The 26,089-nt window shown below is 38.7% G+C and overlaps 1 protein-coding gene across 6 annotated transcripts in view; it reads left to right on the top strand.

Annotated features, from left to right (window-relative positions):
* Positions 1-19,428: 19,428 nt before the first annotated feature.
* Positions 19,429-26,089, top strand: part of qki2 (QKI, KH domain containing, RNA binding 2) — a 36,609-nt gene continuing 29,948 nt past the window's right edge. For 3 of the 6 annotated variants that reach the window (XR_005007362.1, XR_005007360.1, XM_036572585.1), the window contains exon 1: positions 19,430-20,147. Coding sequence is in view for 3 of the 6 variants with exons in the window: in XM_036572585.1 (XP_036428478.1) it covers positions 20,006-20,147 (142 nt within the window). In the remaining 3 variants the exon portion in view is untranslated. Of the gene's footprint in view, positions 20,148-26,089 lie in introns of all 6 variants that reach the window. The other 3 variants (XR_005007361.1, XM_036572587.1, XM_036572586.1) reach the window with 2 other exon arrangements.

Here is a 26,089-nt window from a genome sequence, read left to right as displayed (position 1 = left end):
CAGTTCTACTCTCAAAGCATCCTGAGCATGAAACTCTAAAACCTGCATTCAGTTATGTGGCTGCAGCTTTTAAAGGGCCCAAAATGTCAAAAACTGAATTTTCCTCACTGTTGTGAAATAATACAGTTTGATATAGTATGTAAACATTTCAATGCGTATCATTTGCTCTGTAGTCCGTAAAGTCCATTTATGGAACTGAAGCTGCAAAAATTTTGAATGCATTGTTTTTGTGATGTCACTAAAACACAATGTATTTGCACATACATCCAAATATTTACACTGTAGTTATAAGGAGTGTTTCAGCTTAGGTTTTCTTTTGAATGAGGCACAATACATGGCAACCAATCAGAACAGGAGTTATTTACATATATCTGTCTTAAAGGCACTACAACCAAAATAGTCTTAAGTTCAATTGTAATGGATAAAAAGAGATTTTAAATGTTTGTGTATTGAATATTTTTTTTTCCTAAGCATTGCCCCTATTGTCAAGAGATCACAAGTTCTATCCCTGGTGATGCTAGAGCCATCCGGGTCCAGGAGTCCAAGAGAGCACAAATGGCCTCGCTCTCTCTGGGTGGGTAGGATGGCTCTCCTGTCTGCCCCATCACCCAGTGCGCAACAGATCTGGGGGTTGGCATTCTCCTCTGAGCACGTTCAGCTGTCCAATGATGTTGCATTAGCAGCAGCATCGAAAAGATGTGGTGGCACTTCACAGGACTCTCAAGCTTTTGCCCTCCTAGCGCTGGTGGTATTGTGACTGGGGGAGTCCTAACTAATTGGTGGAACTGGATACCAAATCATGTTTATTGTCACATTACATTTGTACAGGTGCGGAGGTGAGTGAAAATCTCAGGTGTGTAGCCCCCTTGTAGTACTTATAGGTCTGCTCACAGTACTGGAGTTTTCCTCTTTTTAAATGAACTTGTTGACCTGTTAAAATTAATTGCTCAACCTTTTCCAACTGTTAGAACTTAGGTAGGATGTGGTGGCTAGAGAGTAAAATCTAAAAAAAAAACTCAGTACAAATGCCTTACATAGACAGAAAAGGCACTGTGTAGTCTGTCTCAGGTAGAGAAAGAAGAGACAAAATGTTCGCATCCTCACTGGAGAGACATGTACCTTCACCTTCATCTCTTACATTAGTGGCCAAACAGGGTTACCCATGTGAAAGGCTGAAAGAGGCTCGCTCTGCGTGAACATCACTGGGAGTTGTTATCTGGACCTGGACAGCAAGAAGGGCATGACTATCAAATTCCATCTAAGCACACACACACACATGTAGAGAGAGTCCATTCTCATAGCTCCATCAATCAATCCCACTGGCAGGCTATATGTCCTATTTCACCACCCACATAACTCAGGTTGCCAAGAAAACAATTTCTGTTTGTGTTAAATGGATTGAGAAAGAGGGGATTGTTTGGAGGGGGGTTGCGGGGGAGCGACAGTAACAAATGTATGTAGAGATGAAATAATAGTAAGCGAAGGGCCTGGCAAGATACAGCCTGTATTGTTCTAAAGGAAGAAAGCTGTCCTTCTTAAGAAAGCTGGCGGATATTCATATCATCCCTGTTGTAACAAAGGCTCGTAACAAAATCTCCGAAGTGTTAACTTTACAGCAGAAGCAAAGTCTTGAACGTACAGTATTGTGTAGAAGTCAGAGAGCTATACTTCATTCATTTTTGTCATGTCAGAATGGCCATTCTTTTCAAGTTATTCATTTTACAGGAGATATTTCTGAAGAGATTTGATATAATATAATCCACTTGCATTAGAAAGCGGAAAGTCAAAAAAAGAAGTGAAAATGGGACTCCTAACAACCATGCAAGACCTGGCAGACCATCAAAACAGTCACCATAAGATTAACAATACTTAATGCTTTCATTTTTGAGAGAGAGGAGAAAATCAAGCTCCATCTTCAGATCTGAAAAAATCCACAGGTGTTTTTGTCCATCCTTCCACTGTGAGAAGACAACTCATCACCATGAGTCTGAAAGGGTGTGCAGCTGCCCTTATTAAGAAAAGGAAATAGACATAAAAGAAGCATGTGTTTGGGATTAGTTGGATTATGAGAAACTCTATTAAATACTGAAAGTGTGATTTATTTTTAGTTGTTGAGACGTCTGTGTAGGTTTCTGTTAAATATTTATCTGCTTTCTATCCTGGCACTAAAAATCAATCACTTTTCCTTTCTGGCTAATTTGACTGGAAATTTAATGAACAAAGGATGGTGGCTGACTTTGCACAGTACTTTATGTCACTATAAAAAGATTGTATTTCAAGTAATTTTGAGCCATTTCTATTGGTCCATCAAGAAATGATCATACAATGTTAAAGGGTGTATATACATATATGATTGTGTGCACACGTGTACCAGTGTGGGTGTTTTACTCCATTGACAGTGAAGTCTAATGACAGGCCTTTTCAGCTCCACTGCATTCACATTCGACGGGCAATCTCAGGCAACAAAAAGGCAACATATTTATCTGAAAATCAATTTCCTGAAGTTTCCCTCTGATCGCTCTAAGAGTGGAGAGGTATGCGGGTGAGGAGGGAGAAGTAGTTTGACGAAAATAAAAACACAAGGCCCCCGGCCTGCAGCTAGAGAGTGCTAATGGGAAATATTGATCTGTCTGCTCTACTGTAGACCTCCATTGTGTCTTATTAGTATGGAACACTGTTGAGCTTGTGCAGAGCTACACAGCAGAACAAGTGAGTGAGTCTGTGTGTGTGTCTGCATGTGTATTGAAGTTGCGTTGTCATTCTATAGTCAGCATCATGGCCGAGTCTAAGCCAGATTTCTCTATGGCAAAAATAAATGGGATTTTTGAAAATCACAAGGGGTCAAGGAGCAAAAATATGAATTTAGCTGCACTACTGCACACTGAATTCACATCATAAGATGGGCAAATACACAAAAATACCCACCTCCAAAAAAAAACAAAAAAACAGCAAGCTTTGTTAAGTGTGGTAATGAAGTTGTTATGACAGTAGTAAAGTACATTAGGAGTAGCTGGTGTTATTATGTAATAGTCCTCAAGTTTAATAGTAGACTTACTTTCATGCAACATCATTTCACTGTGTCATTTGAATAGTAGCTTGCTATTAGCACAGACGTAGCAATGTTGATATTTCATCTTTTTAACAATCTTGTAATTCAGAAGATCCAGTGACATTGAGTCCAAAAACATATGTATGACAAAACGTCAGGTTTGGTGTTTTTTTGTGCACCACAGAGTGTGACAGCAGTGATTTTTGAAAATCCCACTCATTCTTACCATAGAGAAATCCAGCTAAGATATTGCTACCTGACATTGCTAATATGGGCATGAAAAAATTTCTCTGCTGCACTGCGTGGAGCATGATGGGTTGCAGTGCAGCGAAATCTGCCTCACCGCATGGTGAAAAAGTTCTGCAAATTTTAGTGCATAGACACGTCTTCATCACAAAGAGCAAACTTCTCTCTCAGAAAGTAGAGAGGGGCAACAATGATTTTGTTGTTTTTACACAGAACTGTTGACAGTGAAGATTTAGAGGGAACATGTTTATTTGGATGTAGTTTACATGATTCAAGCAGGAAAACAAAATTTAGCTAAATCATATGGAGCTCGTAGGTTACTTGGTTGTGAGTTTGAACAAGCTAACTTTTTAGCCTGTGTGAACGACTTATGCACTGTGAAAATTATAAAAGCGTAAAAAGCTCAAGTCTGTTTAGTCTCATTGTAAGGTATTGTGTATCAGCAAACAGTTTATAAGATTGTTTACAGCCCCAGACATGTTCACTAGGCTTCCTTCATTTCTTATGCATATGAAATGCCACCAGCAGCAAGCAGAGAGATCTAGTGCCGCAGAATGTGATGAGAGAAAAATTCAAGTGGATACGTTGACAAGTCTGCAAGACCTTAGTGAAGACCTGGATGCAGTTTGAAAGAAGTTTTGGGGATGTATTTGCAGAAAGGATTTGACTTCTAGTGTTTGTTAGCAACGTGTAGCCTTGTAGCACCAGTGCTAAACTACACAAGTGAAAACATGACGTGATTGATCGACTACATCTGTGTTAAGTGGAATATTGTGTACTTTAGCTTTTGCCAAACAAATCCCTTAACAAGATTTTATTACAAGTCATTCCGAATTGTATCTTTTGGTCCATTCATCACGGAATGTTCACACAGTGTGAAGGTCAGCTAGTGTTTCATAGTGATGTTAAAAAAAAAGTGATAGTGATGATATTCTTCAGCAAAAGCTGTTTCATAACCACTTCCAGTTTCAAAAGTTTGAATAAGTTTACACAGTCCTTTAAGATGAACCCCAGACATGGTATTGCATGATGGCCCGCTCTTCTTGGCTGAGGGCCAAAAAGACAAATACTGGAAACATACCAAGGCAAAGTGATGACAGAAAGCCAAAAGAAAGCCAAAGCAAGTATCAACAGCAGTCCATTGTGGTCAGGAGGCCTGAATCACATGCAGTGTCTGTTTCTCTGACCTTCCCTCACCGTGCTCAGAGTGTGCCTTGTCCCTCAGAGACAGAGTGGCCTTCTCAAATGTACCATTGTTGGAACAGCAGAAGAACAATGGGCCCTCCTCCACCCAGAGATACCCTCCATACCAGCTGGTCGTGACGAACCCCGTTGCTACCCCTAAACCCCTTGTACACCCATACGCCCAGCAGCCACATAAGACCGCCGTTGTCCATAGCTGGTCAATGGACACTTGGATCGATTGTTCACACACCAGCCGTGTGCGCTGTGAAGCCAGCTCTGGGGGAGGATGATGAATATTCACATCGCTGCATATTTGTCCTGGCTCACACAAAAGAAGTACACACTGAGACACAGTTGGGCTGGACAAAGGCTGGACAGTGAACAAATAAAGTCATGCAACAAACATGGGCATGTATATGTTAGAAGAACACTAGGGTCTCGCAGCATAGAACAATCTTATCAGTAATAGCTGCATGCAATTACTGAGGCTTAGAAAGTGTTGAATGAGTAAGTATGCATTAAAACATAAAGTGTGTTTAGGGTTGCATTTTTGTTGTTTGTATGATAAAATAATACCGTATCTCGCTTTGTGAAAACAGCCTTCAAACTGTAGGTATATACATTACATGACCTACATTTTTGTAGTATTTTGCCTGCAGGCGATCATTTCTTTTCCAAGACTTTTTTGAGAGAAGTGGAAGCAGTTCTGCTAGAAGGGAACCCTACAGCGTGTTCATACTGCACAGGGAGCCTTCCCACAAACCGGCCTAAGATATTACAGTGTTCATATAAACTCTCCTCTGTGATGACAATGTGTAGTGTGTGTGTAATAATATATGTACATAGTTTGAGTATTTATTGATGAAAGAACCAATAAATTATCCAAAATTACTTGCATGTAAGTATTAATGTACAGTACAGTTCAAAAGTTTGGAATCAACGTTTTTAACAATATATAACACATTTTGCTGCAGAAACATTTATAAAATGATTTTAATGTAATGCTTATATTCTATAGCAGGGGTGTCCAATCTTATCCACAAAAGGCCACAGGGTTTTCATTCCAAACAAACAGGAGCACACCTGACTACACTTTTTTTAATCATCTGGTCTCAGTCTTCAAACAACGGATCATGTGTGCCTCTGCATGAATGTAATGAAAAGCAGCCACAGCAGCCCTTTGCAGATAAGACTGGACACTCCTGTACTAAAGGTTACAAACCATTTGTAGGAAGCTGTAAAAATTATATATAATAATTGTGAAAACTATCGAGAATGAACTTATAATAAAATAAATCCTTATATTCAAAAAGCAGTGACCAAAGCAATGAATAAGTGCCTGTAGTTATTTAAATAAAAAATAACTATAAATAGATAATTACTGCTCATTATTTAACAAGAATTTTTTCTATGTCAAAATTTCTCATTGTTCCCAAAATATTTAAAATTCTGAACAAATCACCATCTTACATTTTGACATATTTTATAATATTTCAGTCTTCATGTTCAGTAAAGATTTTAATTAAACTTTTAAAGTGGTTGTATTCTGGCTATTCAGGTTTTGGTGTTTTAAGATTTTTAAAGATTTTTTTGTTTGTTTGTTTGTTTAAATGCTGGGACAATGAGGTAATGACAAAAATGTTATTGTTTATTGGCATAGCCAGATAAGTTAGCCACAAGTTTTTAATTATGTTTTTGAAAATAACTAAAAAGTTCAAATGTCTGTAAAATATGTATTTGGCTCTTTAAAAATGAGATATTCTTTGCATATACAGTGCAAAATATGATGAATCAAATAAATATCCATATGTAATAAACATGATCATTGATGTATTTTTTATTAGCATATGTATAGGTCTGGTAAAATAACTTTTTTTCCAGTGTAAATTTACAATAAAATACTGGCTACTGAGTTGCATTACTTTTACGGTTGTTAAGTAAAAATACAGGACATTACCATATTAAGGCTTATTTCTGCAAATATAACAGAATTTAGCTACATCACAGTAATCATGTGGTCCAGCTGATTGTGGAATCAAAGTGTACAGTTGCTGTTTTACTGTTATTTACTGTTAATATGGTACAGTAAATTACTATGAAAGTAATGCAACCAGTAATTCATTGTAATTTCAAAGTGAAGTTTGTACAGTGAATGTTTCATAGTACTGCATTTCCACAATTAAATGAAATGAAAGCATTCTTAATAAGAATGAGGGAGTGTGCACAGTATCCAATAACAAGCACTGGAACAGAAGAGCCTCAATATGACACTCAGACAGAGCCAAACGCCTGAATCACAAACTAGCCAAGTTTGATTACTGTGGGCTGTGACATTTGCTCTTTGGAAAAGAGTCTGTTTTCTGTGACTCATTCTTCTAAAGGTTGAGTATTAATTCTGAGTCACCAACAATGAACCCCTTACAAAGTGAAAATGCCATACAGCGTAAAAAAAAAATGACTGTTTGAATATTTTCACCAACTCTTTTCCTTCCTCTTTGAAGATACATGAGCTATCAATGATCCCTGTCAGACTTTAAGAATGTTGGGAGATTTGCATCAACGACAGTGCTCAGTAGAACCACTCTTAAGAAACTTTCCCTCATCAGTCACAATGCATGATTAGATGCATGAGTCAGTAGCTGCAAGGACATGGAAGAACAGGGAGACATAGGCACATGTTAAGAAAAGGAATAACCTTCATTTTTCAATAAAACATGGGCTTTTTCTGCATTTTTAGTCTGTATAAACTATCACTCGTTCCATCTCTTCCTCCATGTTTTATTAATTATCTGAACCACCGCTCCCAGTGCAGTCTATTTCCTTTTACACCCATATGTAGAATGTCTTCCAAACATGACCTCAATATGTAAAAGCTTATCACATGACAGCATTTAAACCACAGCACTTAAAAGCATCAGTCACTTCTTTTCATGATTATAAGGTTTTAGCTGGTGCCACAGCCATCAAAATGGCTTGTGGCCTTAGACCATATTAGCTCTGAAACTCTGTTGATAATGAGCCATAATAATTATCACTGTTGCCAGGATTTCTTTTTCTCTCTGTAATTATTTAGTAGCAATTCAAATGCATTTAACCCTGCAATTTGGGCCTTTAAAAATGATTTGAAGTGATTTTCATTTGCTGCTTATCACTTATCACTTGCATTTCACTGCACACTAAAACAGGCCATGCTGTGCACCCGAGTAGGCTAATATATGAGTACACTGTGTCATGATGTGTATTAGCTGTGCTTGTAAAGTCCAGTGAGCTCAGTACTGTAGCATGAGAGAATCTGACTCTAGCAGATGGCCATGACGTATTGGAACCTAGAGATATTTCCTTCAACGAGTGTGTGTAATGTGTAACACCCCTCCGCAGAGAGGCAGCTCGAGCCAAAACTGCACTGAGCCTTGGATTAGTCTTGTGATTCTGAGAATGCCCATATGTTTCAGCTCTGTTGTTTCAAAGTGGATAACCCTGGAGACAATGCAACATACCAGAATATCTTGCTAAGTCTCAGTCTACAGGCCAAGGGCGAAATCTTTACAAAGTCTCATAGGATCACATTAAAGCCTTTGTTAACATGGTCTCAAATGTTTAATTTTTTTGTAGCAAATGGGAAATGGTTTACCAGTGTTATAGTCAAAACATGTAAATGAAATACAAATTAATAGTGGATAAATGCTCCAAAAATTCTAAGCTGCTGCCTGCTTAGAACTGTGTGGGTGTCTCATCACACAGTGATTGACAGCAGCGTCTTGCTGGCAATGTCAACAGTGCATACTCAAAAGAATGAACCAACAGGGCTGTTTTACTAACAAATTGATAATATGCCCACATTAAATAAATGAATTGTGTTCTCTTTAAGTAACTGGTTTATGTAAAATGGACAGTACCTTTCAGTTAATCAGTGAAATCAATGAAATAAATTGCACCGAAAGGCTTCAATATTGCTCCATCAACAACTGAACTTTATGTTGGAGTCTATGTATACTGACTCTTCTCAATTTAATTTCATGGAAATGTGTGGCATAACTGAGTTAAATCTACACAACAATTAATTTTTTTGAGTGCACACACATGCAGGATTGGAGTGGTTCAACCTTACACGTTCAATTTTGAAGAACAAGCTTCACACCTGTAAAGGACAATTGCAGGAAAGCACTGTGAGCCTTGACGTTAGCACTTAGTTAAGGTACCATTTTATTCAGTTATGAAGCAAAATCAAGATTTTATTCCCAATCATCGTGGACCATTTGTACTAGTCCACTCCGAATCAAAGTACATACAATGTAAAGAGCTGCAGACATTTTCTATTGAAGCTTACAAAGTTTTGTTTTAACAGCAACAATCTTATCTCTAAATATCTGGCCTTATTTAAAAGTTCACTCATGTGTGCACTGGAATTTGTAATGTTTGGTATAAAAAACTCTATTACGTCTTATTACGTATTAATTGCTGCAATTTGCTTTAGAATTGTGTTATCTGAATCAATCACGTTCCTACTTTCATATTATGTGATGAAACAAAATCTGTTAATGCTTTTGTGTTTCCCCTTACTAGATTTAAGTTTTGAGTGGAAGTTGAGTTTAGGTTTAGGGTTAGATTTTACAACATCTATTACATTCAACTAAATGTTCAGTTGTGTTTACTAGATATTTAGTTTTGCTTTGTCTCTGACTTGCTTTGATTAAGCTAATTTAGTCAGATTTTGGTTTTATTTAGCTTAGTGGAAAAATAAGCCTGAACTGGCTGGTAAAAGTGTACTACTTCCCAAAGAGAAAGTCTCCTTAATCCACTTAGTTTGAGGGCTTAGTGTATTAACTACACCACTACACAATGTATTAACAATATGCACATTTAAAGGGGCTATTTACTACATTTCGCAGTTTACTTTTCAGATATGGAAAATTTAAACTGGGATATCAACATTATATTTTTAAACTTTAACAGTATTTGCATACAAGTCTGGGTGTTTAATACACACCCGGGGTGGCGCCACACCTCCAAAAGTGGTGGGGCAAAACATCTTGTTTCAAAAGAAAAAAAAAGGCTGACTGAGTGACAAAATGCAATTAGGCCACTGACTAAAATTGCCTTTCATGTCATGCTAATAACACGTCTTTATAAACCTATTCAGAGGTGGGTAGTAACTAGTTACATTTACATGTAAAATATTAATGAATTTTTGCTCTCCTGCATATTTTCAGATCATATTACTTTTACCTGTACTTAAGTATATTAGTGAGTAAAGGAATCTTTTTACTCTGTTACATTTTAGTCATTCATAGTTAGATACTAATTCCTTTTTTGTGTTTAATTTCTCTGACTTTGGAGCTTTGTATTTTAGACCAAAAGAATCCCAAAAAGATAAGAACAGTTTCACACAATCTTCAGTTCTTATGCTAATAAATGCTGTATGTACTCAGAAGTTTCACTGCAGTACTGAGTACTTAAGTAGACTGACGACCTGCTACTTTTGTATTTCCATTCAAGTTGTTTTGGTGAAGGTCATTTTACTTTTACATAATTATTTCATGCAAGTATCAATACTTTGACTTTTTACTTGACTACTGATTTAGGCAAATCTCCCCACCTCTGAACCTGACTATGAACAGTGGACAGTGTTTGTTTTCATCCTGCTTCAGTAGCAGCAGCCTCAGATAGCAGTATTTTTTAGCTAACATCTCTAAAGAACATCAGGCTGTTTTCATACCCAGGTCATTTTTGAAAGACCAGTTTGGTCTTTAGTGATACTGTATCTCTTTCCTTTGGATCTGATAGTGGACTGGAAGGGCTAAAGTGGGCCAAATTACGGAGACCAAAGAGGAGGTTTTTACTTAAAAAGCAGTGGGGCGTCGAAAAGTGTTGGGTCAAATGCCCGTTTGCCACCATGGTTCTGGCGGCCCTGGACATGCTGTCCTCAAATTCCCCCCATTAGAGGATCAGTTTCGCCAAAACTACACTATAAAATCACCAGGACAACACTGCATCAGCTCGTACTGCCATAGCCAAATGTGAGAGTCACTTTGTCACTGGTGATTTTGATGCATTGCAAAAATAATATCTTAGCAAGTGGAAGCATCTTTAACCCAGGCAGTCTATGTAATAATTTCATTATGGGATTGTTGTAAGATTCTTTCTAGTTAGTGATTTTAAGTAATTAGAAGGAAAAGGATCAGCCAGTGCAGTAGAATCATTTCCCCAGAGAGGATCACTTTATATAAAAGTTACTCATGAACAGAAATATTAGACAGATTGCCTAAATTTCAGACACTTTCATTTGTCAAGCCAGACCAATAGCAGCCTGGAGAATGTAGATAATTTGAGTTGCTTTCTTGGTGTGACTGCAGAAATAGGAGGAGTGACGTGCTTGTGTCCATGACCAAGCTGCATGTCACATGCCATTAATGACATTAGCATAGCCTAAACACCTACACCATTGGATAATCTATGACAGAATATGTCAGGCTCTTTGAAATGCTTTGACGTGATCTTATGAGTCTCTTTCATGCTTCTGGGAGAAAAGACACATTAGTTGTGTCATACTGAATAAATTCTTCAAAATTAGCAGTGCATGGTCTCTAGGCTATGCAAAGTGAAATTATGTCAAAGTCATTACTCTTTTTGTCACTGTGATTCCACTTTTCTATTAGCAGAACCACAGATTAACACAACGCGAAGATTCAAGTGACTTCAAAAACTCTGCATCATTACAGATTTACAGACAACATATGAGTCTGTTGCAATAGTTCTTGGCAACTAGATGGGGAATATGCAGGTCTTGCATGAGAGAGTAACTGGGTACAGAGTTTAGGGAGGATCATGTGCTGTGCCAGATCACTGTGTAGGCTGTGGTGGCGGTGTCATCCCATGAGAGTGTTAATGCAGTTCATTAATGCACTTTGCTAAAGTGCTGCCACAGATATTTAAACCTTGGCTCTAACCGGACTGATTACATGAAGATATTGAAAGACACTGTACACTGTGAAACACAAGTTCTGTACTATGGAAGAGCTACATACATGTTAACTGGAAAAATTAGTTAAAGGTCACATATTATGCAAAGCACATTTCCTTGCTTTTTGACATAAAACAGTTTGATATGATATGTAAACATTTAAAAATGTATATAGGTGTTATATAGTCCATATATGGAAACTAAGATGCAAAAAAAGTCCAATTTGAATTTACCATTATTGTGGTGTCACAATCATGAACATATTTACATATGAACTTTCATTCATGTCAAAGAGGTAAGGAGTGTTGTTACTGCAGCAATTATGATGCTCTACACGTCTTTGCTGAATGTTGGCTTAATTTTCCCCTCCAGATACTGCTTAGCAGCTTTCCCACTATCTGCTCATAGGATCTCTAAAACCAAACACAATTTAAAAACTATCAGCTTGAGAAAAAGTTGCACTGTTGTTGGCAATGATCTGCGAACTGCCTATTTCCATGCATAAAGTCATCAAAGGTAAGACATAAATGGTCTATAAACATTTTCCCCGTCTGCTGTGTGAGTACGCTTTAGCTTAAGGTGCTTCATGATTTTAGTTATTTAGTTTGCTTGTTGGTGTTGCTTCTAGAACCACTTAAACAACCTGATTTTGTTTTTGTATGCCTCAAGCCCCAGGTTATGCAGCTTGATGGGAACAATCAAATACATTATTACAAAAACAACAACAAAAAAATTCTCTGAACCCCAAAAAAAAATATCCAGGTGGGGCTTAACAAACATTTGTGGCCTGGCATTTATAACCTGATGATCCTGGCCTGATTGTAAGGGATCAACAGAACTGGAAAGATGAAAATTGGAAAAAATATTGTATTAGAATTAGAATTAGCACATGAAACCACATACACATTGCGGGTAGACGTCAGAGAAAAACAAAATACAAGAAAAATGAAGAATGTGGGAAGCTTAAATAATATTATTATTATTATTATTATTATTATTAATAATAATAATAATAATAACTACCATTAAACGTAATTGCATATAATGCAGTAAATCAAAAGTAACTCATTTTGTAGTATCTGTTTCTCTGGTATATGTAGTTACACAAATGCCAGCTAAAAGTCTTTAGATGATCTTAACTCTTGCAAATCAATTTTAGCTGTATTTGGATCAACTAGTGGAAAAACCGAACGATCACCTGTCCCTGATGAATATATTGGGGTGCTGTCACATTCTCCCAGCCCCCTATTAACAGCCATCTGTCTCTCATTTGGGGTTTGTGGCAAGGGCACTGGGACCTTGGGACATGTGTGACATGCGGCAGAGGTGAGGTGCTGATGTTGGGGGGTTTATAAACAGCTAAGTATAGAGCCTCTGTCCAACCCTCTCTCAGTGGCCAAAGTGTCAACGAGAACATATTGAACTCCCCCTGTTCCAATAAATCACCAGTAATTGTTAAGGCTTTGGCAACACTTCAGTAGAGGCTCCCTCTCATAAAGCCAGTGTAAATGAGCAATAAACTTCAACATGGAATGAGTCAGGACAGTTAATATCCATTCAAGACTACTTATTTTAATGCTGTTTAGACACAGTTTTATTATTCAATCAAATCAAGATATGGCCACAAAAAAACTGGATCCTAAAGTGCCTCATAAAGCTAAGAATGTTTAGAAATGACTGGATGTGGAGACGTTAAAAAGCTTGAGAGTAGTTTTGTATCATTTTGCCATTTCAGACTGTCATAATTTCAAAGCATTTGAATGATGGATGGCAAGTTCATTACTTTTATGCACATTTATTTACCAACCAGTTTAGTCACTGCAATAGCAAAATGATGCAATTATGTGTTATGAATCATCAGAATTTATTCATGAGTTTGAATGTGGAGCGAAGCTGAAGCAAATGTCAACATGATAAGACTGACCAAATTTGTTCAAAGTTAGAGTTCAAAACACATTTCTGACTTTTAACTGACATTAAATCCTTTTGCTTTGAGTGACCCTATACTCTTTTACTAAGATAAATTAGTAAACATACTACTATCAAAACAACCATAACACTGTCCATAAGTTTACATAACTCAAAAATGCTAGCCAGTACATCAGTAACACACAGCTCTGAACAGTTGTACAAACATAAAATTATAATATTTTTCATTTAAACACAAAAAAGTTTGCTTAATTGCAGAAAACATGAGTTTCGGTAGTGACTGTTATTAATGTTACAGATTTTCAGACTTTGGAACACATTTACTTTAAAACAATGGGATCTAACTGCTCACCATGTGGCCATGAGGGCCAGGGATGCAGTCTTACTTCCTGCTCTAAAATGCAGGGATCTCGCTAAAATTATGCTCTTCCTATGGACTAACACTCGACATGAAAACAGCATATTTTGAACACAGTTTTTTTATTTAAAAACAAAACTCATTATAAATCCAAATGTACTGCCTGAGCACTCTCTGAGCACTTTAATCATGTATTTTAAACAACTTATTACAGGTTAAAATAAATGCATAGATCATTGTTATTTAATGCCAAAAACATTAGATCAACTGAACCCAAAAATGTTCCAGGGAAATAAAAACCCTGGAATGCATTTAGAATAGTTAGAGCAAAGCCATTTAGTATATATGTTGACAATAGATTAAGCCATCATGTTGTCTACTATCCAACATATAATATCCACTATATGCTAATTTGGTAAAAGACCATGAAGACCAGGCCTGGATAACTAGAGAGCCCCAGCGAGCAATTATGAGAACATTTAAACTGCTGTGGGAACTTTACTAGCAGCACATTGAAAAAAATGACTCATTTCAAATTTATCATTGTGTTATGGCTGATTATAATCCTGTTTCATTTTGTCCTCCAATCACTGCTTAGGCACTATTCAACTATCCACCATTAATTTGGCAAGCTCTCATGTTTTAGCAATGAGTTAACATTCACGTAACTGTACTTTGAATTTTAAGGCTCCATATATTCAAAAGACATGCTTGTGTGGCCTGTAACAGCGAGACAGTGAGAAAAAGTTGCATCACCCTTGTTGGTAGTGATCTTTGAACTGTGTATTTTCATGCATTAAGTCATCAGAGGTAAGATACAAATGAAAAAATGTCAATGCCCATAGTGCCACTAAGTTTGCTGCTTTCTTCCATCGTTATTATGTACGTTTTAGATGTCCGATTATAATTTGTCATCTTGATTGGCTTTTTGCTTGTCGAGAGCGGATGCATGCTTTATAGGGAAGTGTTATATTGGGTTTGTGTTGGGTTTATGTTAACCTGTGCTCTTGTTAATATGTGCGTAATTGTTCTATCTTGATTGGGAAAAATATGTGTTCATAGCAGTGCTACCAATGTGGGAGGTAGGGACCCACTAAACTTTTGTGCCCAGAGGCTTATAATTTGATAATCTGGGCCTGCTAAAGACCTATAAAAGGCATATATTACACATCCTTTTGACCTGAGTATCACACTTGCACCAGTATACATGGTCCACCACAGCCATATATTGTAAGATCATTCTAGCTTATTAGCATTTAATGAACTGGCTCATTCAGGGAATCACTCTGGGGCACTCTTGCCTTTCACGACCTTCTGGTTTTTGTCCGAGAGAGAAGAAAGTAAGTGGACTGTGTGGGGATATAGTTGCAGGGCATGATGGTGTGTCTATTCCAGGGTGGCGTGTTGAGAAGCCCATGGCTTCTTCTCTTCACCCTGCCTCACAGCCTAATGTTCAATGCACTTAAATTCTCTCTTCTCCCGCTGTGAGCCAGTGCATCAGATATGTTACATTACCCACTATGCATAATGGATTAGCAATAAATCTATTTCTGTAACGGGGCTACGTCTCCTGCATTATGTCTCTGCGGTCTTTATTAGTGAATACCAATGATTCTGTGCAGAGATAGGGAGAGGGAGAGAGATAGAGAGAGGGAGAGAGAGACAGAGAAAGAGAGGTAAAGAGGGTGAGATAGAGAGCTAAAACGGGTGAGAGAGGAGTGGAGAGGATTTTATGAGATGAACAGAGACATCAGAATAGTGTTTTATTGTTCTGTATCACTCCACATTGAGTTTATGTCTAGATGTTTTTATTTGTTGTGTCTAGATATGACTTTTTGTTTTGCTTCACAATTTGTATTAATGCTGTTGCTGTAGTTGTTTCTGCCATTGTGTCTTAAGTAACTCATAACTCAAAACATGGGCGCTTTAGGTTTCTAGGCAATGTCAAAGCACAAAGTAAATCTAAGCTTCAGGCTCACAGAACAAATACAGCATAGATCAATTTCAGTGTCTTGTTCATTAAGAACTGAGAGTATTGACAGTATTTGAAGGTTTGCAAAGGTGAAAAAATACAACATTATAACAGTATTGTTTGCTCCATCAATAAAAATGTCTACAGAAAATAATCTGTGCCTGTTTGGTGGACAAGTGACAAATGAATCATCTATATTGTTCTTTATATAAGACCACACATTCCATGGCAATCATTCTGGGGGTTCAGGTGAAAGTCCAGCACTATCTGTAAAGGTTACTATTTGTCACAGATGACTGTGTCGTGGCAAACAATTCTGTTCCTTTTTTGTGGAAAATGATTTTTTTCAGTCGATGGAATTTTTTTAAAGCACAAACTGCCCCATACATCGTGATAGCCTGGAGAGAAGACCACCTGTAGTGTGTTGTTTTCCTGAGTGACAGATGATGCCCAGCTGCATCTACAACTGAGGTCATTCCAGCTCATTGGAGCAGGCCTCATAGCACATTTACTTCACTGTCTATCTATCTATCTATCTATCTATCTATGTATCTATCTATCTATCTATCTGTCTATCTATCTATCCATCCATCCATCTATCCATCCATCCATCCATCCATCCATATATCCTTCCATCTTTTGGGGTTTTAATATACACATATTAGTATTGGGAGGGGGGTTGTGAAACAGTATGAGCCATGCTGTTCTTTACATCTCATGATTCTTAAAAGAGACAACTTGGAAAATAAGAATGATTTTGTTTTTAAATGTATTTGTCTGCTAAGAAAATCAATTGTTTGTGTTAATTCAGCAAGTGCAAAACATGTCTTCACTTTCCCAGCACAAACATATCATGTTGATGCCTGGATTTCTAAATTATATTTCAATTTCTGTTTTATAGCCTGTCACATAGCATCGCTGTCCAAGAAAAAAAACATGTATCTCCATTTTTTTGTTTATTTTTCCACATCATTGCACACAGCAGCTGTGTGTATGTTACTGATTTATTTATTTATTTATTTATTTATTTATTTATTTATGTATTTATTTATTTATCATTGGACAGTGACAATAAGGCCTAATACAGAAGCATAATATTAATGGCTTAGAAGGAGAAACAATTAAGTCCTTCAGGACTTGGCATGAGCACTGAGCGTGACGAACTTACTTAGGCCTCATGATGAACAAGTATGAGAAGAATATCCTTGTCCAACACCCACAAGCGTGCACACACACACACGCGCGCACACAAACACACTGTGATGCACAGTTACGTGCATGAGCATGCATGCAAACACAATCATTACACATAAGTATACATGTTCGCACTGCAGGGTGGTGAGCAGATAACAGCTTGTGTACAGATGAAGCTGAAATGCAGAAGCAGGTGGGGACGTTTCTCACAGGCATGTGTGTTTGCCTGTTAGTGCTGCCATCTGTTTTAGCACCTCATGCAGGAAGAAGCATGCAGAGGGTCCCACCTCACCATCCTTCTCATCACTGCTTATCTCAAGGCCCTTCCATATGGAGAGTAATTAAATCAAAGCAATCTACTTAAGTGGCCATTGTTCAGTTTGGCATGCTGCAAAGAAACTGTTGAGTTTTAAAATCTCAGTGCATGATTGATCAAGTAAGCTCATTCTTCACTGGCAATAGTGTAAAATTTGCCAAAGATGTGGTATTTTATATGAGTCTGTAGATATTTAAGTGCCTCATACATGTAACATCTGTCTTACTGGAGTGATTTATAAGAGTTAATGTCATTTCTTGGCAGATGACTTCATGAATATATCTTTGTAGCAAACATGCAGAGTAGTTTGGTTAAATTCACTGAAAAAGTGATGCATGGAATTTGCAAATTTTGCATTTGAGTTTATTTACTTCTGGCAATAATTGTGTTGCTGTAATATCATATTCAATATATTTTCAGTGTTGAGATGTACCAAAGGTCAAATTTTGAGCGATTTATTGCACACAGCAAAAATGCTGTGTTAAATTAAAACCTACAGTATTGAATGAATTTTTAGTGGTCATTTAGGCCTATCTGGGCTTAGATATAACACTGCAATACAGTGTTAATTCAGCAGTGGTGTTTATAACATGACGATTTTGCAGCGCCTTCAGAGCTACAGAGGAGAACTGAAGGAAAGCAGGAAGGAGGGAAGAAGGGAAGGAAGGATGTGAGTCTATTCATTTGCTAATCGCTGTCACTTCAGCTTGTCAGCTTACTGTAATTGCAGAGCATGAAGCGCATGAATAGGGAACACAGCTCAATGACTCATAGATATTGGTCTTCTTTTGTGCCTTTTCAAGTCTCTGATAATCTCTGTCAGAGTGAAGTCCACTAAACAAACATCTTTTTCTTTCACATTTACACATCTTTTATGCCATCACTTTGCACTGCTATTGTCTTGCTCACTGTAAACTGTCTGTGTGGCTGTCTGTCTGTCTGTCTGTCTCTCTCAGAAGCAGCAGCAGTAATGAAACGTGGCCAGTCTTCTCACTGCTCTGTTAATTACTTCTCTATTTATTTAGCGGTTGTGCTGTGGTGGTGGTGGGGGCTCGGGGGATTGTCTAATGCTTGTGTTAAATAGCCCGCATTCCGATCCTCTGATGCCCAGCCTAACACCATCCCCGTTTTCATCTCCACAGCCCAGCAAATTAGCGCCCAACTGACTTCCTCCGTGTGTGCGCGCATGAGAGCAAGAGGAGATCATCCTATAACAAATATTGTAACCACTGAGAAATCAGTTTCTTTTGGTGCCTTGTGACTATACTGTGATGGTAGTGTCTTTCTTTGCTTGTGAACTGAAACAATGTCACTTAGTTCTCCTAAAGGACTTTAAAGGACTTTAGAACACTGTAAATGAGTAAGAACATTACAAAACCTTCTGGAACGATGTGAATGTGGAAGAACATTCTAGAACAGTGTAAATTGTGGAAGGACATTCCAGAACACCCCAACAATCTCACCCGGGTATGGCACACCAACCAAAACGTTTGGCGCTTGTTGGAGAACGTTTGAACGTTTGATCAGGGACACAGCAAAGACCGATCTGCTGTGCCCTTGAATGCTGGCATGCACCAACTGCATGGAGGTCCTCCCCTCAGCCAGTGGTCCCCCGCCACAAAAGCAGCAGGTTCACAAGGTCAAAGAGGCGGATCCCGCTTTATGAATACGGATTTGCTGTGGTGATGGAAGCGGCCCATCCTTGCTGTTCTAGGATCAGCTGTTGTCCTGGAGTTTACTTTAGCTGCCTTGGAAAGAAACCTGCATGGGGGCAAATCTGATCCAAATGCAGCACTGAGGTGGAACATTTTCCTGAATGAGAGCCTCTCACTCCATGACATCTGAAAAAAAAAAATACGGAATAAGACGTGAACGAAATGTGGACACAAACCCTTACACTGTGTTCGGCTTTCGTTTCCTTTCTCCTTCACTTTAGAGCTGGACGACATTACATTGGTTTTCATTTCATTTCATCATGTTAAAGTATCTAAAATATTATTAAAGCTCCTCAACAGAGTTCACAAGTTTAGAAGCTTGTTAATGCACCAGTCTGTAGCTTCTCTAATCCTCCGTTTACTGTTTCCTCACAAAACAGTACAAAAAGTCAGCAAAAACAAAACACAAGTCACGAGAGAGAGAGAGAGATAGGGAGAGAGAGAGACGGTGTAGAAGTTTTCTCCTCCCATTCTCTCATGCCTGTGCAGAGCTTCACTATGTGCTGTGGTCATGTGACTATCGCAGAGCAGCAGCAGCACTGTGGCGGAGCGCGAGCCATCCGAGAGAGAGAGAGGGAGAGAGAGGGAGAGAGAGGCAGAAGTTCAGCCTCAGTATCTCTATCGGCGCTTCTCACACACTGAGCCTATACAGACCTCGCGCGCACGCTGGTGGTCTCGAATGGACTGGACTCGGCGTTAGTGAGGGCGAAACTAAACCAAGCTCAGCGGGCATGCCGGAGTTCCGACAGTTAGCGGAGTTTTTTTGACCTTCGCCGACGAAGTAAGAGATTTATTTCCTTGCTCTCATTGTAATTCACAACAGCGCGTGTTCGTTTGAAGCCTAATCAGCAGATGGTGGTTCATAAATCAGTGCGGCGAGAGTGTTTCTGAGGAAAGAAGCCCTCGTTGACTGGAAGCAGGAGTTTGACCGACCGCACTGCTGTGGAGAGACGGAGAGAGAGACACACGCACTCACAGAGAGAGAGAGAGCTCTGAAATAACTGAGGGAATTAGTGGCCAAGCTGTGCTATTCTCCCTCCTCACATCTGCTTTTCGAGGTTTTTAGGTAGTCTTTTAAATATGGTGGGGGAAATGGAAACGAAGGAGAAGCCCAAGCCCACTCCTGACTATCTGATGCAGCTCATGAACGACAAGAAGCTGATGAGCAGCCTGCCCAACTTCTGCGGGATTTTCAACCACCTAGAGCGGCTACTGGACGAAGGTAAACGCTTTTCTGTGGCCTCAGCCTCAAATAATGCACTGCAACTTTCTTCGTGTAATACGAGCACATTTGTGTGAAACTTTGGTAACTCCAGCTGATGTTCGCTGTGGGTTTTTTACTTTTTCCCCCCATCATTTTGTCGAGGTGCTTTAACTACTTTCTTCTTTTTCACTGCCCTGAATAATTTAGCAGAGGCCCCCATCTCACACACATCGTGCTGGATGCGGGCGTGTTAGATCCATTTTCTCAGATCACAAGAGGCAACTCCCCAGAACTGCCTTGTAAACTTTGGCCTGATTTAAGTAACGGCAGTTTTTGGTAGCTCAGTAAAAACACCACTACGGCTAGAACAGGGGGAACCGACTTAAGTCTTCTTTTACTAATCCTCCGAGGGTGTAAATCAAGGTGGCCCATGCTGGCTACGATGAGGAGCTCCCTGCGATGGCAGTATGTGAAGAATGTGTGAGGGCGGTGTTGCTGTTTGGGAGCGTTTTAGAGCTTCCAACCAGAAACTTCTGCGCCTGCGCCCTACCAGTCGCCAGGGGGCTCTAGTCAGTTCAGATGAAGGGCGTGGAGCTTGTGGGCCCCTCACATCACCCCTACAGCTCTACGGAGAAAAGGGGGAGCTCGGAGAGGAAGATGTTAGGCTAGTTCAAAAGTTGGTGGTCTCATATTGTGGCTGTGTGTTATTTTTGTGAGTTAAGTGTACTTGGCCAACTTTAAGCATGGGAATGTAGATCACCCAGATTTTACATGCAGACTGCATGAATGTGAATAGTTCAAAGAGCCCATATTCTACATTTTTCTTGTACTTTATTCATAACAGTGGTGTGGGTTCATATACCAAATAGCCATCTTTCATTTTTACATGACCATTTTCAACTTTTCTTTATGCCTTGTTTTTGCTACTTTGCCTTTAAGCCTGATATATGTACATGGCCTCTGTCTGGGTGGGCTGTCATGTATTGTGCCTCATCAAAAAGTAGTCTGGGTTAAAACACTTGTTATAACTTCAGTGTGAATGGGTGGGCTAAACGGCTGTAGGCTGAATAGACAGATACAGTTTACAAAAGTATTTGGACAATTTAACCATTGGTAAAGTTCTTTTGGTTCCTTTATAAAACTACTTTTTAGCACAACATCGAACTGATGGTGGACTATTTGTGTGGAATTGCATCCGTTAAGAGAACTGTAAAGCACAAGAGGTGGAAACGTCGAAGTCTGGGGCTTGTTTTCTTACAATGGGGTTGGTGAGCTTGTGTTCATTGATTTGCTTCATGAACTCAGAACTATACAAAGACATTTTGGATGCAAACCTGCAGAAGTCTGCTGATAAAATGCTCAGATGACAGTGATCTGGAACACACCAGCTACATTTTGAAAGAATACTTTGGCAGAAAGAAAATTAAAGTCTCAGAACGGTCTGTTTATAATAAATGTAAGTTGCTTTGACATTTTGTTTCAAACCACAATGACCATAATACATTTTTAGGGATGGCACAAACGTCCAAATACTTTATGGGGCCACTGTATATGTGAATGTATTGGCACTGGTTTTTGTGACATCACATAAGCAATTAGTCCAAAATGTGATGCTTTTTGCAGGTTGATTTCTGTATATTGACTGTACAGACTGGGATCATGATCATACATTTTTTACAATGTTTACATATTAAGTCAGAATCTTATTTAAAACATTAGTTTTCAGTGATTTGGGCCCTTTAAAAGTCATTGTCACATTACTTTGCCTGAATGCAGCTTTACCGTTTTAGTCAGTGCTGAGGAGACTAAACGTTTAAGAGTAGATCTGTCCATTTCCCTTTCTTGCACGTGCTGAACATACATAGCTCCTGGCCCTGGCTTAGCTCCTTCTCAGTTCATTGCTGAAGTTAATGTCTCATAAACAGTACCTCTGTATGCCTAGAGAGAATGGAGTTTTGGCTGATGTATGTTTTCAGGGTTGGTCAGAAGGGTTGGAGTCTATTCAGACAGGCTGACTATTTTTTACCACCTCACAGATTGTGCCATACTGAAGTGGTCAGATAAAACTGTGTGTGTCACAAATAACTTTACTAAGCTTGTGTTTTCACTTCCCGTATTTGAGTCTAGTTTTAGGCTGCTTGCAACACTGAGCAGAGGGAACTGGAGGATGAAATGAGACGAAGCTCTTTAGGGGTGAATTTAAAGTGTAAAGTGAATTTAAAGTGGTCTGTAAATAAGCAAACAGAGCAGCATTCTTGAACCTGTTCTTCACTCACACACAAGGCTTGTAACCAAAGGCAACTTAGGACTTCGCATGCTGTTATTTGAGTCAACATTTTGTGTCTTAGGATTCTCTTTTTTGTTAGTTTAAATGTTTTTCCATTTGTGCATTCAGTTTTATACCTTTAAGGTCCATATACATTACTAGCTTTTCATGTAACATAAATTTAAAGTTATTTTTGGAAAAATATACTTTTGACATTCTGTTGTAGCTCTTAGAATTTATAGTGTCTTGCTATAAAGAATAGTCTTTATATTGCTCTGAAGACCAAGCATAGACTTACCAGCATTGGGCAGATCTATATCATTCTGTTGAATAAAGAAGCTGAGTAGGAATAATGCTTTTGTAGATGTTTTACATTTGTCATTGTTGATTATTTGGCAGTTCAGGGCAGAAAGAATGTCCCTTGTGCATAGACTGTGTGTTTTGTGTGCATGTATTTGTGTTCTCTCGTAGGAACACACATTCTGCCTTTATGCAGCTAATTGAATTATCTGAGTAATTAAGCCAGTGGGGAACCAAATATCTGGGACAGAATCCAGAGCCATGTCAAACCTGTGCATGGAAGCCCTGCCTTATCTGTCTGATTCAGATAACATGGAGGGCCTCAGGGCTGCATGCTGACCAAGCACCCCCAGAAGGCCTCACTATTAGCATTAGTTTCAACACAACTAGCTGACATCTGGACAGACTCAAGAAATTTCAGAGCCAAATGCTTAATATAAAACAAAATTGTTGACAGAGTTTGGTGAGATTAATTATGGATGGTATTGGTGTATTGTTTAGACATTTTAGTTCACATACAGACAATAATCTTTTTGCTAAAGGGCCCATATCATGGAAAATGTCCTCACATTTTTTACATAGAGGTGTTTGATATAATATATAAGCACTGTTAAAGTTTCACTCCTTAGTCCAGAGTTCATATATAGAAATGAAGCTGCAAAATCAGCCTGTTTTGAATTCAGTTTTTTCATAGATCTGCCTATTAAGCCTACAGCAGTTTAGCCCCTCTCATTCATGCTGAAGTTATAAGGAGTGTTTCAGCCTGTACTGCTCTTTCAGTAAGACACAATACAGGGCAGCCATTCAGAACAAAGGTCATTCACATATATTAGTCTTAAAGGCACAGTAACAAAAACAGCCTGTTTTAAATGTAAGAGATAAATAGAAGTTGGAAAATGTCAAAGCATTTTTACATAACCAGCTTTTGGTATATAAACCCATACAAACATCACAAATAAAATACAACATATTAACATTGCCTACTCACAATCAAATGAGATCTGTATCTGACCAAGTTCTTCTGCATGTAATTAGCACTTGTTGATCCAATTTCAGCCTATACACCCCCTTCCAGCCCATCTATGAGTCTGTGCAGACACTGCCTTGTATTTTTATAACATAAATAAGGCTATTTACATGACTCATTTATATAGACATGAAGAATGCAGATTCTGTTCTGCTATGCTAACTCTTCCTCTGCAACAGGTGATGTGATTAGTTTCTTGTTACTATTTTAACTTCTTATTGCCCCAGTGAGTTTCACATAGGATATGAATTCACTCCCTCACAGTGTGCCTCAGCACGCTCTAGCCATTGCTGCAGCTGAAAGGCTGACATGTCTGAAGTTTTCCAAAGCAATTCGTATAAATATGAAATGAAAAGCAACCTTATAAGTATCAGTGTATTTCTCAAATTACTTTTTTCCTATAGTTCACAGCGTTCATGAACTCTCCGAGGCTGTGATGAGAGTTGTCTAATTTTAGATCAGTGCCAGGGTGTGTTTACACATGCACCCGTATTATTTTTAAAGACTAGTCTTAGCTGCCTTGCTTAGAAACCTTGGAAATATATGCTGATACTTAAGCAGCCACTGAAGTGTAGGTTAGTGTTCGAAGCACTGGTCTAGATCATGCTGATATCATTTGAAAGCTCAGGGTATTGCTTTTACTCAAAGCAGCAGGTCCTTCTTCAGTCACTGGACCTGGGAGCACTTCTAATCTATTTTGGGACTGCTTGTAATCTATTTCTGAATGGCCTCTGATAAACAAAGTGAAATGTGAGCCTGTCTCTAATGTTTTGACCTTTGATTGTCCTGACATGTCCCCTCGGTTAAGCAGTGCTCTATCAGGTGTCTGTATTTCTTTGGTAACCCAGTCTGTACCTAGTCTGACATGACTGACCAAGACCCCACCCTCTGGCTCGAACACATCATATGATCACCGTGAGGATACACACACAGAGTTGGTGACAGATCCCATAATTCATCTATCAGCACACTATTACTATTAGAGGTGCTGGATGTGCCAGAGAGAGAGAGGAAGGGGGACGCAGAGAACTGTACATGGGTGGGAAGAGTCAGTTCCAGTGAACCATGGCCCTGTTTTATTGCTGTCAGCATGCCTTCGTCCACTTCCCCTGATCACTCTTGTGACAGATCCCACTCCCACTGTCACAAGAGTGGTCATTTGCAGGACAGGGAAACCGCAGATGTTTAAACAATTAAAATTTAAATTAGCATGGGTGACCAATTGTGCACCAGTGCCAATATTTGATATTTTACATGTACATCTCTGCTGATGCTATTACAGCTGCATAAACGTACATGTACATGTAATACATAAACATTTAATAAAATGTAGAAACTGGGACTAGAATCCCCCAGATTAGCATTACAATAAAAAAAATTACAGTATTTTTTTCTATAGGATTGCAAAAAAGCTTCCAAAATACTACAAGTCTGTCATCAAATATTGGTTTTAATTAGCACCCAAATCTAATCTCTCCAATGCTGATATTTTTTTTGTGGTTACTCCCTGCTTATATGGAGCTTTTTTCACCATTTTTCACCATTTTGAAAATTAGATCACAAAGACTTCTGGGCAAGCTCTGCTGCTGAACTCTACATTTATGTTGACTCAATCCCTGGGCCCTCCAAGGGGTCATCTAACAAGCTTCACTCTCACTTCATAAAGTAATGAAACAGCCGTTAAGATTGCAACAGGGATTCTCCCACAGGGAAAGGCGAGGGCAAGTCAACCAGGGTGTATTAAAAGAGTAATGAAATGGGGGGCCGTGTGGGTGCATATTTAAGTGAGCTTGTTCTGTGTGTGTCTCATTCACTCCCAGAGACTTTTTCTGACCTTTTGGTCTGTTAGCACATGTGACATGAATGCTCTTTGATTTGAATTGCATTAAGCCATTACCTTCTTAGCCAGGTCCTGTGACACAGCCTGAGAGAGAGAGAGCGCGAGAGGCTTGAAGACGCAGGAGAATGTAGGGAGCGATGAAGGCACACCAACCAATTAGCCTCCCTCATACAGAGACGAGGTGCAGTCAGAGAAATCAGTGAATATGTTGTCGCTATTGTAACACTTTACAGGAGAGGAAAAAAATGTTCTGAACTTTAATGCGCAAAAGTAGAATAAATTCATCACATTAATACAATAAGTAGTGAATTTATGTAGGTCAGTGTGTTTGTTTAACCATTTTCAAACCTGTCCTCATAGCAGCTTAGTATTAATTGTAGTTATCATCTAATACCTGGTTTGGCTAATCAGTACTTTATTCAGTTAAATCTGTTGTTCTGGTGATGGAATTTAGCAAATCTATGTGATGGCTGGGGGTGTCCAAGAGAAATCTGGAACCAAGCTTTGTTCTTCAGACTGGCTCACAA

The sequence above is a fragment of the Colossoma macropomum genome, unplaced genomic scaffold, assembly GCF_904425465.1.
Source record: "Colossoma macropomum unplaced genomic scaffold, Colossoma_macropomum, whole genome shotgun sequence".
NCBI lineage: Eukaryota > Metazoa > Chordata > Actinopteri > Characiformes > Serrasalmidae > Colossoma > Colossoma macropomum.
Note: the sequence above shows the minus strand (reverse complement) of the source record. Positions and strands in the feature narration are given on the sequence as shown.